A 16,196-nucleotide genomic window follows, 5' to 3' on the forward strand; every position below is an offset into this window, starting at 1 on the left:
GGTGTTTTAGATATTTGTTATGGATTTTGTATGCTTCGTCATACAGTCAATCCTCTAATATTATTGCTGATCGGGTATCCAATTTAATAGAGGACACTACTGATTGACAGCTAATTGTCACACTTTAAATCATGAAATAGTTACTGTTGAGTATAAATTTGATAGGCGCAGCTTTGAATCATCAATAGATGGCGTCATTTTATTCAATTATGAGAGATACGGAAAGATAGAGTAAGATGACTGAATGTACAAGTAATGTTTAGTAAATTGAAATATTGACAATAAAAACTTATTTGATTTCTAAGGGTTGTATTGAGTGCAATTTGGAATTCTGTGAATCAATGAGTCAAAAATATTATTACTGATAATATTGTTTCCCTTGGTTGTGTTCCTTTCCTTTATTTATTTAGCCTGTGTTCATAAAATTCACTGTGACCGCTGTGTTTACAAAGTTACTGGCTTATGTTTCAATATTTCATCTGGTCTAAGGACCTTATATTCTGAAAATCATCCTTCATTTACTTCCAAATTGATGTGAATACCGAAAAATTTTTTCATTTTTTCTCAGCCTCTCTATCTGTTCCCTTACCCTTTCTTCTTCTTTCTTGCTTTCCATGGGCCAAGTGCTAAGATTACCATTCAATGGCAAACTATTAAAATGTCTCTTACCGTTAGACCTCCAACTACGTGCAAGATGTTCATAATTAAAACATTGGAGAAAATTTTGGCCGACAGAGAGATCAGAAAGTCGGCCAATGTTCACATTAAAAAGGCTTGTGAAACAGCTCTTGATGAGATCAAGAAAAAAATGGGACCTGATGTTGTAAATAATCAAAGCTCTGGAAATTTTTCAACAGCCTTGCCCTTACCTAAGGACCAGGAAAATAGCATCAACATAGATGCCGAAAAATATTTTCATCCTCTAGAGCTTAGTTGTGGATCGAAATCAGCTAGAATTGTGATTATTGCTTTAGACTGTATCCAAAAGTTGATTGCATATGGTCACATAACCGGTAATACCCAAGATCCCCGTAATCCAGAAAAACTGCTGATTGATGTTATTGTTGATACTATATGTTCATGTTTTCATGGACCAAGTACCGATGAAGGAGTCCAATTGCAGATTATCAAAGCCCTATTAACCGTTGTTTCTTCCCAATATTGTCAAGTTCATGAGGGAAGTGTTTTATTGGCAGTTAAAACTTGTTATAATATATACATAGGAAGCAAAAATTTAATTAACCAGACCACTGCAAAGGCAACTCTAACTCAAATGTTGAATGTAATCTTTCGTAGGATGGAAGAATGTGCAAATATTGAAGGTAATGTCTATTTAATTGAATTTAATGGTTTCTGGTAAATAGTATCTTTCAATTAATTTTTCTTTCTCGTTTCAGATAATTTATCAAATTCCGATTTTCAAGAAAATATCGACACAGAGATTGAATCAGCTGTTGTGTCTATTGTTAATGACATGGTAGATTATGTTGTTTCTAGTGAAGAGAGACACGATTTAAAACCGGAAAGAAGTAGTGGAAGTTTTAATTCATCATCATCATCTAATCATATAGCCTCAAATCACTTAAATCACCGGATACCTTCATCTGATAGCCTTGAAGCCTCCGATACAACCTCTTTAGCTAATAGTGAAGGAGGAGCTGGTCTAAAGTTTACTCATGTAACTCAAAAAGATGCATATTTAGTTTTTCGCTCTCTTTGTAAGCTTAGTATGAAAGTACTTCCTGAAGGACACCTGGACCCAAAGTCTCATGAACTTCGTTCCAAGATACTTTCCCTCCAACTAATTCTATCTATTTTGCAAAATCCTGGACCAGTGTTCCAATCTAGTGACTTATTTGCCATTGCCATAAAACAATACTTGTGTGTCGCACTCTCCAAGAATGGAGTATCTAATGTGCCTGAGGTTTTTGAGTTATCATTGGCTATTTTTTCTGTTCTCCTCAAAAATTTCAAGACGCATCTAAAAATGCAGATTGAAGTATTCTTCAAAGAAATATTTTTAAATATCTTGGAAACACCAACCAGTAGCTTCGAACATAAATGGATGGTCATTCAAGTTTTAACTAAAATATGTGCTGATGCACAAAGTGTTGTTGATATTTATGTTAATTATGATTGTAACCTCTCCTCTGCAAACATCTTTGAACGATTAGTCAACGATTTGTCCAGGATTGCTCAAGGTAGAGGACAATTACTTGATATGGCTTTAGTTACAGCAAACCAAGAACGAAGTATGAGGATCAAAGGTCTGGAATGTTTAGTCTCTATTCTCAAGTGCATGGCTGAGTGGAGTAAAGATCTTTACATTAACCCTCATCAAATGGCTAACTTGAATCAAAATCAACCCAAAGAAAACGGCGATGATAATGGAATCCATACTACATCAGATGATTATGACAATCCAGAAAAAATTGAAGTCGTCAAAAACCAAAAGAAAATTATTGAACAAGGAATCGATCTTTTCAACTGGAAACCTAAGCGGGGTCTTTCATTCCTCCAAGAACATGGCTATCTTGGCGAGACTGCATGGGATATAGCTGAATTTTTCCATTCTAACGATAGACTGGATAAAACATTGATTGGTGAATATCTTGGTGATAATGATCCTAACAATAAAGAAGTCATGTACGCATATGTTGATCAGATGGACTTTAGCAATCGTGATATTGTATCAGCTTTAAGGCTATTTTTAGAAGGTTTTAGATTACCCGGAGAAGCTCAAAAAATCGATAGATTGATGGAAAAGTTTGCATCAAGATACTGTGAATGTAATCCAAATGATACCCTGTTTGCTAGCGCTGATACAGCTTATGTTCTGGCCTATTCAATAATAATTTTAACTACTGATCTTCACAGTTCTCAAGTTAAAAATAAAATGACCAAAGAACAATACATTAGAATGAATCGAGGTATCAATGATAGCAAGGATCTACCTGAAGAATATCTATCACAAATTTATGATGAAATAGCTGAAAGTGAAATCAAAATGAAAGGTGATCATGGAATGAAATGGAAACTAAATAAAGATGTAACTAATTTGAAAAAGCGACGATTATTGTACAACATGGAGATTGAACAGATGGCTAAAACTGCCCGAGTGTTAATGGAAAGTGTTGCCCATGTTGAAGCACCTTTTACATCAGCAAAGCATCTTGAACATGTTCGACCTATGTTTGAAATAGCATGGACTCCCTTTTTAGCCACTTTCAGTGTTGGTCTTCAAGATTGTGATGATGACATGGAAATAGCCTCTCTGTGCCTTGAAGGTATCCGTTGTGCCATCAGAATCGCCTGTATTTTTCATATGGATCTTGCAAGAGAAGCTTATGTGCAAGCTCTTGCTCAATTTAGTTTATTAACAACAACGTCCAGTCACACTGAAATGAAAACTAAAAACATTGACACAATCAAAACATTGATAGCAGTAGCTCACACCGATGGCAACTATTTGGGTCAATCTTGGCTTGAAATTCTTAGATGTATCTCTCAACTTGAACTAGCTCAACTTATTGGCACCGGTGTTAAACCTTCTCTTTTAAACACATCCAATACATCATTTCCTAATGTAAGCATATCCAGATTTGAAGGAATTTCAATCTTCTCCAGTGACTCTGCGTCACGAACCAACACTACATTCCATAAAAAAGATGACCAGCTTTTAAATGAAACAAGTTCACAAAGCGTTGTAGTTGCGGTGGACAGAATTTTCACAGGTATTTCATTGAAATCAAATATCAAATAAACCAAGAAACATATTAATCTTTTTTTTTGTTTTTGATTTTCATCTTAGGCTCTACAAGACTTGATGGAGATGCAATTGTTCACTTTGTGGATGCTCTATGTAAAGTCTCTTTGGAAGAGTTATCATCGAGTTCTCACCCAAGAATGTTCAGTCTTCAAAAACTAGTGGAAATATCTTATTATAACATGGGTAGAATTAGGCTTCAATGGTCCAGGATATGGGAAAAATTAGGTATTCATTTCAATAAAGTCGGCTGCTCTGGCAATGAGGCGGTTGCTTCTTTTGCCCTTGACTCTCTTCGTCAATTATCAATGAAATTTATTGAAAAAGGAGAGTTCGCCAATTTCCGGTTTCAAAAAGATTTCCTTCGTCCATTTGAACATATTATGGAACATAATGAAAGTCCTGACGTAAGATATTTGGTTGTGGCTTGTATCGGACAAATGGTTACCTCGCAAGCTAAAAACATTAAATCTGGATGGAAAAATATCTTCAGCATTTTCAGTTTGGCAGCAAAAGAGGCAAATCAATCGATTGTTGAATTATCTTTTCGAAAGACTTCTGAAATTATTAACGTTCACTATGAAAATTATTTCCATCTTATGATTGACTCATTCCAAGATGCAGTTAAGTGCCTTTCCGAGTTTGCCTGTAATCAAAATTTTCCTGATACCGGTATCGAAGCAATCAGTATGATAAGAACTTGTGCAAAATATATCGCTGATCAACCCAATAGATTTTTAGATGTTGTCTTAGATCAGACTAATCAAGTGAATTCAGATGTTCCCTCTGACATAGTTGGTGAAATTGACAAAATATGGAACCGAGGCTGGTCTCCTCTGCTCTTTGGTCTCGAACGTCTTGTATCTGAATGTAAACTGGATGTGCGTACCCGTGCTTTAACTGTTATGTTTGAAATTATCAAATCATATGGAGATAGTTTTCAAAAGCATTGGTGGAACTATTTATTTGAAATAATTTTCAAGATCATTGATCAAATGAAAAGACCTGAAAGTAGTGCAGAAAAAATTGAATGGATGACAACAACTGGTAACATCGCTCTCATCTCAGTTATCAACGTTTTCACTCAGTATTATTCTGTTCTTGGAACATCGCTTCTTTACGATTTATATGAAAGATTATTATGGTGTATGACAGAAGGTAATAAGGAACTTGCAAAATCTGCAACCGATTGTATGGAAAATTTGGTCATCTCATGTGGAATGCAATTTGATAATGAGACTCTGACCATGACTTTTCAATGTGATTAACTAAATAATTATAATTAAATATACTTTCTGAAAAAATAATAAACAAAAAGTTCTTACTTTAAATATTCCGTTCTGATCAACTAAGCTGGGCTTTAATTTCATCTTTAAAAATTGAAAAAAAATCATATTTCCCTACAAAATTTATAAAATTATTTTTCTTCTTAGGAATTCCATGTTAAATTAGCATCACAATTATTTATGCAAATTTTATCAAATTGATTTATCATAATATTAATCACAAATTTCTTATTAAAAACTGTCTAATTGTATCATTTAGTTTATATGAAAATTAAAGAGATTAAACTTTTAAAGGTTATTAATAATGACGTGTAAGACATTATTGCTTCAATTAATTGCAGTGTATGAATTTTTGAGACAATTTTTTGAACTGATCTGATAATTTAAGGTTGAAAGTTCAAATCTCATTGAAATTAAGTTTCAAATTAACAGATTTCATTTATTATTCAATCAAACTTCGAGACATAACTTTATATAATCCAAGAGATGGCAGCTCGGCAAGCGGAAATTGACAGCCGGATATAACAGTCTTTTTAACAGTTTGCAATTGTCAATTGGAAAGCAATTCTTAGTCTTTTCTTATTTATAAATTAGTTTAGTAAGCTTATTTGTAATCGTTAACAATTCTGAGACGAAATGGCCCTCAAATTTTCCGGTGATATCAACTCTCCTGCCAACCTGACCACTCTTGACAAGTTCCTTGCCAATAAAAGTTACATTGAAGGCTATACTCCATCACAGTCCGATGTCGTTTTAGCTGGAGCTTTATCAGCCAACAAAGTCTCTGGTGATCAATACGTTAACGTTGCTCGTTGGTTTCGCCACATATCTTCCTATTCAGCAGCTGAGAAGAAGGCTTTCCCCGGTGTCAAGAAAACTTTAGCTGACTTTGGTGCTGAAGCTGCAGCTGATGATGATGATGACCTTGATCTGTTCGGAGAAGAAGAAGATGCTGAGGCCAATAAAGTTCGTGAAGAACGTCTCAAAGCTTATGCTGAAAAGAAGGCTAAGAAACCAGCCGTTATTGCCAAATCGAATGTTATCCTCGATGTAAAACCTTGGGATGATGAAACAGATATGAAAGCTTTAGAGGAAGCAGTACGGAGCATTCAAGCTGATGGTATGGTTTGGGGTATATCTAAGCTACAACCTGTTGCATTTGGAGTCAAGAAACTTCAAATTGTTTGTGTTGTGGAAGATGATAAAGTTTCCATTGATTGGTTGACTGAAGAAATTGAAAAATTCGAAGATTTTGTTCAATCAGTTGATGTCGCTGCCTTCCAGAAAATTTAATCATAATGCTGAGTCTTTGTTAGAATTTTAATAAAGTCTGTTTATAACGGAATTTTTTGTCTCTATTTGCAAATTAAGTAGATTCTGAATTTTTATGTAAAATTTGAGAATTTAAAATCGGTAGATGAAAGAAGATAAATGATTTATTGTTTTTTTCAAAATTTACAAAATTGAGAACAAAACGTTTCAATACAAATGTCATCTTTAACTTCAGGCAGAGTTTAAATTATGTTACAAGAGAATATCGATGAAGAGTTTGAAAATACTCGATAGAGCTCTGATTTGATTGTTGGATGCATCTTTGCTGTCGTTAACAAAATTTTGATAGGCCGTTTGGCGACTTCGAAGGTGAAAAAATCGTGCGATTACTAGATAAAAGAGAAGAGGTAGATAAAAATATGAAATTAGTAAGGAGAAATGAACATTATAAAAGGGCAAAGTTAAAAGTTTAGGTCAATTTGAAGTTCAACTTACCCATCATTCTTATATACAGATCGTACTTGATTCCGGGAATAAATATTTACTGGTTTGGATGTTTGTACAACAAAGGATTCAAGTTTGCTGATAATTTCTATATCTAATGCGCGGCAATAGCACATATCAAGGATGAATTGGTTAAACGGTTTGGTAGTTAAATAGCTCTTTAAAAACATATATTAAATACAAAAATTATCATTGTAACTCTGTGATAGACTATCTCATTTGGTTAACTGCGCATATGAAGTATTTACAAACTTGAAAAGATGAACTTGTTGGCTGTACATATTTCATAATTGTTGTATTTATAATTATGATGTTTTAACTATTCTAATGTTCTTAAGGCTAGTAACACAGAAGCCAAATCATCAGGTAAAAAATCGTCATCTTTTTCACTGCTAGATGCTTTCATTTCACTTTCTTCGGATGGGCAGGATACTTTTAACTTTTTGAAATCTGTCCTCCATTCGTCTCCATCTGTACAGTTTGTTTCATTAATTTCTCTTAATTCTCTTTTCCTAGGAGTAAATTTAACATTCATTGTAGGCACATTGTAAGACTCTGAGTTCATAAATGAATTGTAGTCTTCATCTGTTATTCTGATTGGCTCAGTTGATGATCCGTTTTCATCGTCTTTGTTATGTTTCTTAAGTGTATTTTGGAGTAAAATTTTGTTCCGAAAGGCGCTGGATGAAGATTCGCTCAGAAAGGCAAAAATTTTGAGCTTCTTCTGCGTTAAATCAACGAGAAACTTATTCTTATTGGACTCTTCTTGGCTAAGTAAACTTTGAAAATTGGAAAAAGAACAGGACTTTTTTAGTTGTTCACTCTTCTCCTCAGTCCTTGTAGGAAAATAACTTTCCAATTCATGAGAATAAATTTCATCTATCATGGTTGATGGTGAGCTTGTTGTTGTTGTCGACGAAGCTGTGGTTAGAAGAGGTTGTAATGATAACTTATAATGTAGTTGTAAATTCATTTGGACTTGTGGTGATTAAAAAAGATGGTGAAAAAAATACAAATGGAAGTATAAAAATGATGGCGATGTAATAAGATGAATAAAATATATAAATATAGCAAGCAGTTTAGCTGGATATGCTGATGTTTGTTGATGTTTTTTTTTGTGGTAATTGATGGTGATGGTGATGATGATGTAGTTAGTTTTAAGGACGGAGTTGCACCAAAAATTGATAATATAAAGGTCATTAACCAATGGTGAGGCACAATGGCGGTTCAGAGGAAACAGTAGTTGAACCAGAATGTATTAAGAGATACATTTAGCTGGATAATTTTTCACCTAAGACACTGTGGAGATAAATTAAGAACGAAATTAAAGGTTGGTTAAGAAAAGATATGGATGACAAGAAGAAACGAAAATTGGGTCAGAAAAAATGTATGTGGATTCATGTATACAAACTACCAAACAACTAACTCACTCGTTAAAGAGGAAAAAGAAGAGGAGAATGACAGGAGCGAGAGGGAGAAAGATAGGGAGAGGGGGAGAGGAAGAGGGAAAGAGAGAGAGAGAGAGAGAAAGAAGGAAAAAGATAGAAAGAGAAATAATGAGACAGAAACAAAATAAGGAAAGAAAGAGATAGAGAAAAGATAAATACTACAGACTTACCCAAAAAAAATCCATGGAAATTTGAAATGAAATGGACTTTGCAACTTCGAAGTAACCCACGTTTTGGCCTTTCAACATTAGTCTCATTTGAACCATTTGTTTTCAAGCTTGACTCTTCACCTTTACGATGGAAGCAACTTTTAAAATTTGGTTTGCCCTCTTAATACAGGGTCATCCGTTTCAAGAAAAACAAATAAATGCGCATGATTTGAACGTCATATTTCAAAACAGATATTTTTAAAGGGGCTTATTAGCTAATTAAAAGTGTTTTCCTTTCGTTTAGATTTGTTAGATTTTATTATTATTAACTTGTTATTCATAGATATAATATTACCCTTGATTGTTTGGACTTGTTTTAGCTTTAATTTGAATAATAATTGCTACTGGGTGGCTTTGTCCGCTTAATGCTGAGGTGAATTAAAAGCTTTAATTATTCAAAATCAAATGTCGTTCTTATTGTTTCTTTTGATAGTTGTGAGTAGCAAAAGCTGGCTTTCTGAACAAAGAAATGTTTTCTTTATGCTATTTTGATTACCTTTCTGGTCTTTGTGGGTATAAATGGTCATTTTGATCAAATGCCTAGGCTTTATATATACATTGTAAGTTTAATAGCATTATGATTAGTACAGCACGGGTACGAAATTTCAATTTTTTTATTGTCATTGAGGATTGATTGTTTACAATAGATGAGCTTGTGAAGGAAGATAGATTGATTTATTTTTTTTTATTTTCAGAAATTTACAAAATCGCGCAAAATTTTTCTTCAATACAAATTATCATCATTGACTTCAGTTTGGGTTGAGTTGTGGTTGATTATTGTTGCCGAAGAAGAGTTTTCAAAATAATCGAGGATACTTCGATTAGATTGTTGGATGTATCTCTGTTGTCGTAGATAAATTTTGAGAAGTCCTTTGGCGACTACGAAGGTTAAGCCACCCTGAAATAAAGAGAAAATTTTAGTTTCAAATTAGAACGATGTTACACAAAAAACTTAATAATGAGGATAAAATCACAGAAACGCATTTTCAAAATACAATTCATAATAGATTGTACCGTTAAAGGATTGGTTTCACCAGAATAAACTAGGGATGTTACAAAAGTCTCTAACCATAGAGAAGAGCATTGACTGATTTCCAATTAATTTTGAAGAAGATGAATGAGTGTCAATACCATCAATTCAGATTGATAAAACCACCTTTTCACTTTCTAGAGCCTCTTACCCTTAGTCAGAAAAGATTATCTTGAGATTTTTACAATGAAAGGTTAATTTTCAAAACAAAAGCATAGATTGATTTAGTCTCTTCAGCTCAAACCAAGTTCTGTGATTGTATACCTCAATTCATAACTGGAAATGACACTTACGAGCATTGTTCGCTGTAAATTTGATGCAATTCCGGGGAATAAATATTTACCAATGAAAGAGGAAACAGTAGGAAGGAGTAAAGCTCCACTAACTTGTCGGTACCAATATAAAGGGTGAGAGAAAAGATCACGATGGTTAAGCATACGTTCAGCTCTTTCAACTGTTCCTGGAGGTGGTGAGCCCAAAATACGACTAAGAAAAGGAATGTGGCGATGATGTCTACGCCAAATCTTAAGAACTTGATCTTGCCAGCTAATGAAACGACCTAAGACCAAAAATAAAGGTATGCTTGGCAAAAAAGCTAATAACGTGAAAGGGTCTGCTTGTTCTAATGTTGTTTTTCCTTCTTGGAGTCCCATGACCTGCAGAACGGTAATAGCCCCGTATGATAAGGCAACCCAGTATACGGAACCAAGTAACATGGTACCAAAAGCATATGGAGCTGCATGTAGCAAAAATCCATCATAACGTTCCAAAATTAAAACAAACCCACCTGAAATAGACAAAAACAGTTACGAATTAATTCGAGTGTCAAGAGAAAACATTTTGAAAAATTACATCATGTTTATTTTATGGAAATAGAACGCTGACTGAGAAATCTGATGCAAGAGTTCAAATAGGTGAAATAGTAACGCAACTATATCTAGTTATTGAGTTATTGGTGAGAATAGTCATCTCTAGTAAAATAGCAATAACTATGAAATCAACTTTTAGAAATTAAATTGTGGGCAATTAATTAACAATCCAGGTAGAAATTATGTCTTGAAAAAGTTTAGATTGAAGGATAATTGCCTAAAGCTTGCTCTCTGTGTATAATTTCCTCTCATCTTCTTATTAATGAAACCTTCAATGGACATTCAAGTTGATAGATTGTTCAATGCTAATGAGCAAGGCTACTTTTTAAATATCAAGGCAATACAATCTTGATCATTGTGATAAATAATTATTTGTGATCACCATCTAATGGTAACGCGATGTTGATAGATTGAGAAATTGTACTCACTGAAAGGAGGAAAAATTAAGATATACTCAGTTTGGCACTGAGGACAAACTACTTTAGCATTTGAATTGAATTTCTTTTTTTCGTCAATCCACATTTGAATACAAGACTGGTGTACATATTTTGAGGAACCTCTACACCGGCATGGTCGGACCCAGTCATTATCAGCACCTTTTTCATCCTCAGTCTGGAGACATACCCAACATTGTTTACTGAAAGAAAAACAGAAAAATAATTTTAATGCGTATTTGAGTAAACATATGGATTAACATCCAACTACTTGTGATGCGGACAGTTATAAAACAATGGAACTTACATTTCTCTCTCTGAAAGGGCTTGAAGGGTTGTAGATGAGGTTGGCGTCGATACTTCTGAGCTCAACTCAATCCGAGTTTCAGAGGTAGCAGAATTGTCCTCGGGGAGATTTATAGATGCTTCGGTCGACATCGGTCAACCTGTTGATGCAAAAATCACATGAAAATGAGGAAAATAATCACATTAATGATAAGAATACAGGTAGCTTTTGAAAGGAAAATCAGTTGTTACAGCATTTTCATCTATCGGTTCCTGAAAGAAAATACCAATGATGAAAAGCTACTGGAAAAAATATAGAAAAATTAAAAAAATAATAATAATTCACATACCTATTCCCTAAAGAAGGGAGCTGAGATAAAAACAAAGAGTAAAGTAGGAAGAGACAGCAATTTGGAAGGTAAAGACAAAAGTGTTGCCTTATCCCACCGGAGGGCACAAATTGCAAGAAAATCAAGAAAAAGTCTTTTGCTTCAATCAAATTTGTTTATTTTGCGGCGGTTAATTTAACAATATTTTTATAATTTTACTTTATTAAAACACCTTCATTCAATTTTCCAATTAGCCCCCTCCAGTGGGATAAGGCAACACTTTTGTCTTTACCTTCCAAATTGCTGTCTCTTCTACCTTACTCTTTGGATAAAAAGATGTGTATACAAAATGATTTGAAAACAAATGAAATGAAATTAATAATAAAATTGGATATGAATTGTAAAACCAGTCATTCCAACCTTGATTATTACTTGAGTAACAGATCCCACTTTCCCTTGGACAAAAGCAAGCCTTGTATGTGTTTCTTTCACTCCTCTCTCTCTCTTTCTTTTAATCGCAATATTCAGTCACAGAACCACTTCTACGGAAAAATTATCCATCTCTACCAATAATAACACTTCGGTGAGTAGACAATTACTAATTAATTAAAATAATGACTGTTAATTGACTAAAAAACTGTTAAAACAATCTGGTTGCTTTTTGTTAAATTTTGCTCTTACTATAAACGGTTTTGGAATCATATGTTTACAGTCTGTTTCCAAGTGAATGACAAACAAAATGAGCCTAAAATCTCACTTACCGGTGCTGAACGGTTACTTATTGCAGTGCTGGACGGCCTCAAAGGGATTATTGGTGTTTGACCATAGGCTTTAAGATGGTAAGGACGGATTCAGATGTTTATAGTTGACAATTCCTTCGAGATGTATTCCATACCAGCCATGCAGCTGTACTACCGACTATTGGTGATGTATAAAAAACTGATAATGACAGCAGCCAAAAACGTATTGAAATGAAAAAAATTACACTCGACAGATTATGATTCGCGTCCAACTGGAGATTTTGAATTGATTTAACCGCCTTAAAGATTGACTACTCATTTATGGAGGAAAAATTTCTGAATAATCGTTGAAGGAAAAAGTTGAGAGGATCTTAAGCTTACCCGAGAAGCCTTGAAATTATGATTGTCATTTAAAATTTACTATCTTACTAAAATTTCAATGTTTTAACAATTTTTAATCAATTGGCGTTTTAATATATTAATGATCGAAAGATTGCATTGTGAATTTAAAGGTTAATTAGATTTTATGAGTACTTTTTCCACTAGCATCAACTAATTCTTAAATATTTTTTATCTCTTCAGTTCTTTAGATAAATCATCTGTTGGAGATAATTGTGTCCACCGAGATGAAAGATATTCAATTTTTCAATCAACTCAGTGATAGAGGATGTCAATGGCAAGAATGCACACTTTTGATGGTTCGTATTGGCTCATCACTTTTTCAGATTCATTTGCGATATGACAAACTAACGCTATATTCTTATCTTTCAGCCTGCTGTATCAGTTGGTAATGTTGGACAATTAGCTGTTGACCTTTTAGTTACAACATTGATTTGGGAAAGAAAAGTGAAATTAGTTGGGCGCATATTTTCAACAGCACTGAAAAGCGTTTCTGGTCCTAATGCTTATCAATTTGATGACGATAGTCCTATCATGACTACTTGTGAAGGTATGAGCTATCATAAATTCCAGCCTTGCAAATTTTCTGAATATAATTAATAATTATTAATGGATCGTCTACTTGACAATTTAAAATTAAAAACCATTGGATTATAGTGATCATTATGATTTGTTAAGCCAGTATCATTTTAAAATCAAACCATCGAGACTTGCTTGTGAATTTATTGGACATTATGAGCTATGGGTAGTTCAATTCAAAGAGAAAAGGAAGATCAACTTTGGTTCAACTCTTGATTCTTATTAATTACAATATTGCTGATAACCTTATCATCAATTACTAACAATATTATAAATGGGTTATAATGTAATTTTCAATGCTATGACAGTGACAAACTGGTGCAAGTTGACTGTCAAATCTATTAATATTCAACAAAGCACTCATCCTACTGTAAATTAACCGACGCATAACAGGGAACCCTCGCTAATTTTAGCAGAGTCCTGATGACCAAGTAAACGTTTAATCCAGTTTAAATTACTCAGTTAAACATCCGAAATTAAATAATAAAATTATAAATAAATTTTTGTAAAACTCTTATAAGGGCTATTTGTCCTAAATATTACAGAAAAATAGCCAAATTGCTAATCCTACGACGTCTAGTTTGATTGTAAAGGATAAATCTGATGATTGCTCTTGATCAAACCATCTTTAAATCTGACCTTTCATTCCCCATCATCACTTAAATATCAAACAAAAGTGTAAATCTAATATAAATACGTATATTAATTGAAGTAATTCAGATTGTTATTTTTCCCACCTTTATCTTTTAATGAAGTGATTATGGAAGCTGAAGTTAATGACATAAACTTTATTTACTTGATAATATTGTACTAACACTTGTTAAAGTAAATATAACCAGTAGACAATATTGAAAATTATAAAAGCAGTTGGATAAAAGACTCTCATCATCTTGTCATAATGTTGAGATTTCAATAAAATCGGCTTAGGCATTGGATGAACTTTACATTTGAAGCAACGAAAATGTTTTAAAATAAAAATATGCTTGAAACGATTACAAGTACAATTATTATTTGTATTAGCATTTGTAAAGTTATCAACAGCAAATGATATTTCTGATGGTGTATTAGCATTTGAATTGTTAGCAGCTGTTGATTTGATCTTCTTAGTTTGTCCTAAATGAACGTTAAAAGCAACTATTATGATTGTAAAAAAGCCAAAGCAAATATTTCCAAGCATCCAAATATCACCAGCCTTTGAAAAAGAAGAAGAAAATTAATATTTAAATTTCTATTTTTTTATAATTAACTCACATTTACATATGATAATGGTGGTAAATATGTCTTATAACTGCTGTAGAGGACAATTAAATTAAACAAAGGTCTTGCACTGAAAGCAAATCGACCTGATCCAGTATCAATCGAGATGAAGAACGAGAAATAAGCTGAGATGATTATCAATATTGAAGGAACTGTGATTTCCAGAATAAAATGACTTATTTTACGGTCAAATTTAAATTGTAATGTCAACCAACTGCGAGTCTCTGTTCAAATTAAAAACATTATGACAATCAACTGAAACTCAATCATGTTATTGAATATTTGTTTACTTACTTCCATCATATGCTGTGTCTATCCGTGATGATGCAGTTATGTTGACTCGATAGTTGTTTTGATCTAAATCTTCAGGCCTAAATTCAATCGGATTTTCATCCCAAATATAATGTAATGTTGACATTGACCAGAAAGCTAGAGAAGGGTAAAAGGTGAGGTTGAAAGATTGAGAAAACAAAACAAATCTTGAATTTACCTGAAGTTAAATCAATCGGACAAATTTGTGTATCTTTTGGAAAACGCCTGAAATCAAGTTTACATTCAACTGTGATGGACAATCGTCTCATAAATTTGACCATACATTGATCTTTGATGCGAGATGTTTGATAGATCGTTAGAAAGCCGTCAGTATAGGTTGACATTGGATTGATTGTAGTCTTCACTTGGGGAAAGTAAGTTCGTGGTCAGAATTTCAGGTCAGTATTTTGGTCAGAATATCATATTCAATGATGGTCATAGCTCCATCAACTGCCACCAACGGTGCTTTAAATGAGTAATTGTTGTGTAGATCACTATAACCTTGGCAAACTGATTTGTTGAGGAACCAACTCTGAATAAGAAACAAGTCCACATCGAATTGAGCTTCCGTCGTATCCAAAGCTGAAAAATGTACAATTTTAACCTTGTTGTATAACGTTAAAGGTTCATCTGGGTTTGGTGAAAAGGCTGCAATAGAGAACGGAAGAAATGATTGAAATGAAATTTCCAACTTGACTGAAGCTTACTTAAAGGTACTGGCAAAGATTGAGATGGCAGGATTGATTGATTGAGAAATTGTACTCACTGAAAGGAGGAAAAATTAAGATATACTCAGTTTGGCACTGAGGACAAACTACTTTAGCATTTGAATTGAATTTCTTTTTTTCGTCAATCCACATTTGAATACAAGACTGGTGTACATATTTTGAGGAACCTCTACACCGGCATGGTCGGACCCAATCATTATCAGCACCTTTTTCATCCTCAGTCTGGAGACATACCCAACATTGTTTACTGAAAGAAAAACAGAAAAATAATTTTAATGCGTAATTGAGTAAACATATGGATTACCATCCAACTACTTGTGATGCGAACAGTTATAAACAATGGAACTTACATTTCTCTCTCTGAAAGGGCTTGAAGGGTTGTAGATGAGGTTGGCGTCGATACTTCTGAGCTCAACTCAATCCGAGTTTCAGAGGTAGCAGAATTGTCCTCGGGGAGATTTATAGATGCTTCGGTCGACATCGGTCAACCTGTTGATGCAAAAATCACATGAAAATGAGGAAAATAATCACATTAATGATAAGAATACAGGTAGCTTTTGAAAGGAAAATCAGTTGTTACAGCATTTTCATCTATCGGTTCATGAAAGAAAATACCAATGATGAAAAGCTACTGGAAAAAATATAGAAAAATTAAAAAAATAATAATAATTCACATACCTATTCCCTAAAGAAGGGAGCTGAGATAAAAAGATGTTTATACAAAATGATTTGAAAACAAATGAAATGAA

The 16,196-nt window shown here is 33.5% G+C and overlaps 6 protein-coding genes across 9 annotated transcripts; 3 read left to right on the forward strand and 3 right to left on the reverse strand.

Moving 5' to 3' along the window:
* The first annotated feature begins 301 nt into the window (after positions 1–301).
* Sec71 (ADP ribosylation factor guanine nucleotide exchange factor Sec71) lies at positions 302–5,354 on the forward strand. Its single transcript, XM_015939107.3, has 3 exons — positions 302–1,322; positions 1,398–3,734; positions 3,812–5,354. Exons 1-3 carry the CDS (start codon positions 659–661, stop codon positions 5,032–5,034), a joined length of 4,224 nt encoding a protein of 1,407 aa, XP_015794593.2. The 5' UTR covers positions 302–658; the 3' UTR covers positions 5,035–5,354.
* A 246-nt stretch (positions 5,355–5,600) lies between these two features.
* On the forward strand, positions 5,601–6,397 carry LOC107371128 (elongation factor 1-beta). The gene has a single exon (XM_015939114.3). It carries the CDS (start codon positions 5,689–5,691, stop codon positions 6,343–6,345), a length of 657 nt encoding a protein of 218 aa, XP_015794600.1. The 5' UTR covers positions 5,601–5,688; the 3' UTR covers positions 6,346–6,397.
* Positions 6,398–6,470: 73 nt separating this feature from the next.
* Positions 6,471–8,789, reverse strand: LOC107371129 (uncharacterized). 2 transcript variants are annotated; one of them, XM_089269442.1, is made up of 3 exons: positions 8,447–8,789; positions 6,820–8,127; positions 6,471–6,713 (listed from the first exon to the last, which is right to left on the reverse strand). In XM_089269442.1, the coding sequence occupies exon 2, from the start codon at positions 7,799–7,801 to the stop codon at positions 7,148–7,150; it is 654 nt and encodes a 217-aa protein (XP_089125568.1). In that variant the 5' UTR covers positions 7,802–8,127; positions 8,447–8,789; the 3' UTR covers positions 6,471–6,713; positions 6,820–7,147. The 2 variants fall into 2 exon arrangements, with proteins under 2 accessions (XP_089125568.1, XP_089125567.1); XM_089269441.1 differs by lacking the exon at positions 8,447–8,789 and having other exon boundaries at positions 6,820–8,241.
* A 292-nt stretch (positions 8,790–9,081) lies between these two features.
* LOC107371452 (uncharacterized) lies at positions 9,082–16,179 on the reverse strand. The gene is made up of 10 exons (XM_089268911.1): positions 16,126–16,179; positions 15,798–15,936; positions 15,486–15,694; positions 15,116–15,367; positions 12,194–12,261; positions 11,324–11,403; positions 11,126–11,260; positions 10,813–11,021; positions 9,809–10,302; positions 9,082–9,383 (listed from the first exon to the last, which is right to left on the reverse strand). The coding sequence occupies exons 2-10, from the start codon at positions 15,926–15,928 to the stop codon at positions 9,210–9,212; spliced, it is 1,752 nt and encodes a 583-aa protein (XP_089125037.1). The 5' UTR covers positions 15,929–15,936; positions 16,126–16,179; the 3' UTR covers positions 9,082–9,209.
* LOC107371455 (proteasome assembly chaperone 2-like) lies at positions 11,854–13,271 on the forward strand. 3 transcript variants are annotated; one of them, XM_089269445.1, is made up of 4 exons: positions 11,854–12,015; positions 12,145–12,684; positions 12,755–12,870; positions 12,944–13,234. In XM_089269445.1, exons 3-4 carry the CDS (start codon positions 12,799–12,801, stop codon positions 13,169–13,171), a joined length of 300 nt encoding a protein of 99 aa, XP_089125571.1. In that variant the 5' UTR covers positions 11,854–12,015; positions 12,145–12,684; positions 12,755–12,798; the 3' UTR covers positions 13,172–13,234. The 3 variants fall into 3 exon arrangements, with proteins under 3 accessions (XP_089125571.1, XP_089125572.1, XP_089125570.1); XM_089269446.1 differs by lacking the exon at positions 12,145–12,684 and having other exon boundaries at positions 11,874–12,015; positions 12,944–13,121; positions 13,229–13,271; XM_089269444.1 differs by lacking the exon at positions 12,145–12,684 and having other exon boundaries at positions 11,874–12,015.
* LOC149093214 (glutamate-gated chloride channel subunit beta-like) lies at positions 13,924–15,115 on the reverse strand. The gene is made up of 4 exons (XM_089269438.1): positions 14,898–15,115; positions 14,702–14,836; positions 14,402–14,631; positions 13,924–14,342 (listed from the first exon to the last, which is right to left on the reverse strand). Exons 1-4 carry the CDS (start codon positions 15,061–15,063, stop codon positions 13,971–13,973), a joined length of 903 nt encoding a protein of 300 aa, XP_089125564.1. The 5' UTR covers positions 15,064–15,115; the 3' UTR covers positions 13,924–13,970.
* Positions 16,180–16,196: the final 17 nt, after the last annotated feature.

The sequence above is a fragment of the Tetranychus urticae genome, chromosome 3 (assembly GCF_039701765.1).
Source record: "Tetranychus urticae isolate SD_2017Ah chromosome 3, NJAU_TeUrti_SD_1.0, whole genome shotgun sequence".
Lineage (NCBI taxonomy): Eukaryota > Metazoa > Arthropoda > Arachnida > Trombidiformes > Tetranychidae > Tetranychus > Tetranychus urticae.

What these genes read in the sequence shown, in the direction of transcription:
- Sec71 (XM_015939107.3), top strand. Translation starts at nt 659, where the DNA reads ATGTCTCTTACCGTTAGACCTCCAACTACGTGCAAGATGTTCATAATT. An exon ending in AGAATGTGCAAATATTGAAG is followed by an intron (nt 1,323 to 1,397) that starts GTAATGTCTATT and finishes TTCTCGTTTCAG; the next exon opens with ATAATTTATCAAATTCCGAT. An exon ending in GGTGGACAGAATTTTCACAG is followed by an intron (nt 3,735 to 3,811) that starts GTATTTCATTGA and finishes TTTTCATCTTAG; the next exon opens with GCTCTACAAGACTTGATGGA.
- LOC107371128 (XM_015939114.3), top strand. Translation starts at nt 5,689, where the DNA reads ATGGCCCTCAAATTTTCCGGTGATATCAACTCTCCTGCCAACCTGACC.
- LOC107371129 (XM_089269442.1), bottom strand. Translation starts at nt 7,801, where the DNA reads ATGAATTTACAACTACATTATAAGTTATCATTACAACCTCTTCTAACC.
- LOC107371455 (XM_089269445.1), top strand. Translation starts at nt 12,799, where the DNA reads ATGAAAGATATTCAATTTTTCAATCAACTCAGTGATAGAGGATGTCAA. An exon ending in AAGAATGCACACTTTTGATG is followed by an intron (nt 12,871 to 12,943) that starts GTTCGTATTGGC and finishes CTTATCTTTCAG; the next exon opens with CCTGCTGTATCAGTTGGTAA.
- LOC149093214 (XM_089269438.1), bottom strand. Translation starts at nt 15,063, where the DNA reads ATGTCAACCTATACTGACGGCTTTCTAACGATCTATCAAACATCTCGC. An exon ending in TCCGATTGATTTAACTTCAG is followed by an intron (nt 14,837 to 14,897) that starts GTAAATTCAAGA and finishes ACCCTTCTCTAG; the next exon opens with CTTTCTGGTCAATGTCAACA. An exon ending in CACCATTATCATATGTAAAT is followed by an intron (nt 14,343 to 14,401) that starts GTGAGTTAATTA and finishes TCTTTTTCAAAG; the next exon opens with GCTGGTGATATTTGGATGCT.
- LOC107371452 (XM_089268911.1), bottom strand. Translation starts at nt 15,928, where the DNA reads ATGTCGACCGAAGCATCTATAAATCTCCCCGAGGACAATTCTGCTACC. An exon ending in GCCCTTTCAGAGAGAGAAAT is followed by an intron (nt 15,695 to 15,797) that starts GTAAGTTCCATT and finishes TTTTTCTTTCAG; the next exon opens with TAAACAATGTTGGGTATGTC. An exon ending in TCTGACCAAAATACTGACCT is followed by an intron (nt 12,262 to 15,115) that starts GAAATTCTGACC and finishes ACCATCTTAAAG; the next exon opens with CCTATGGTCAAACACCAATA.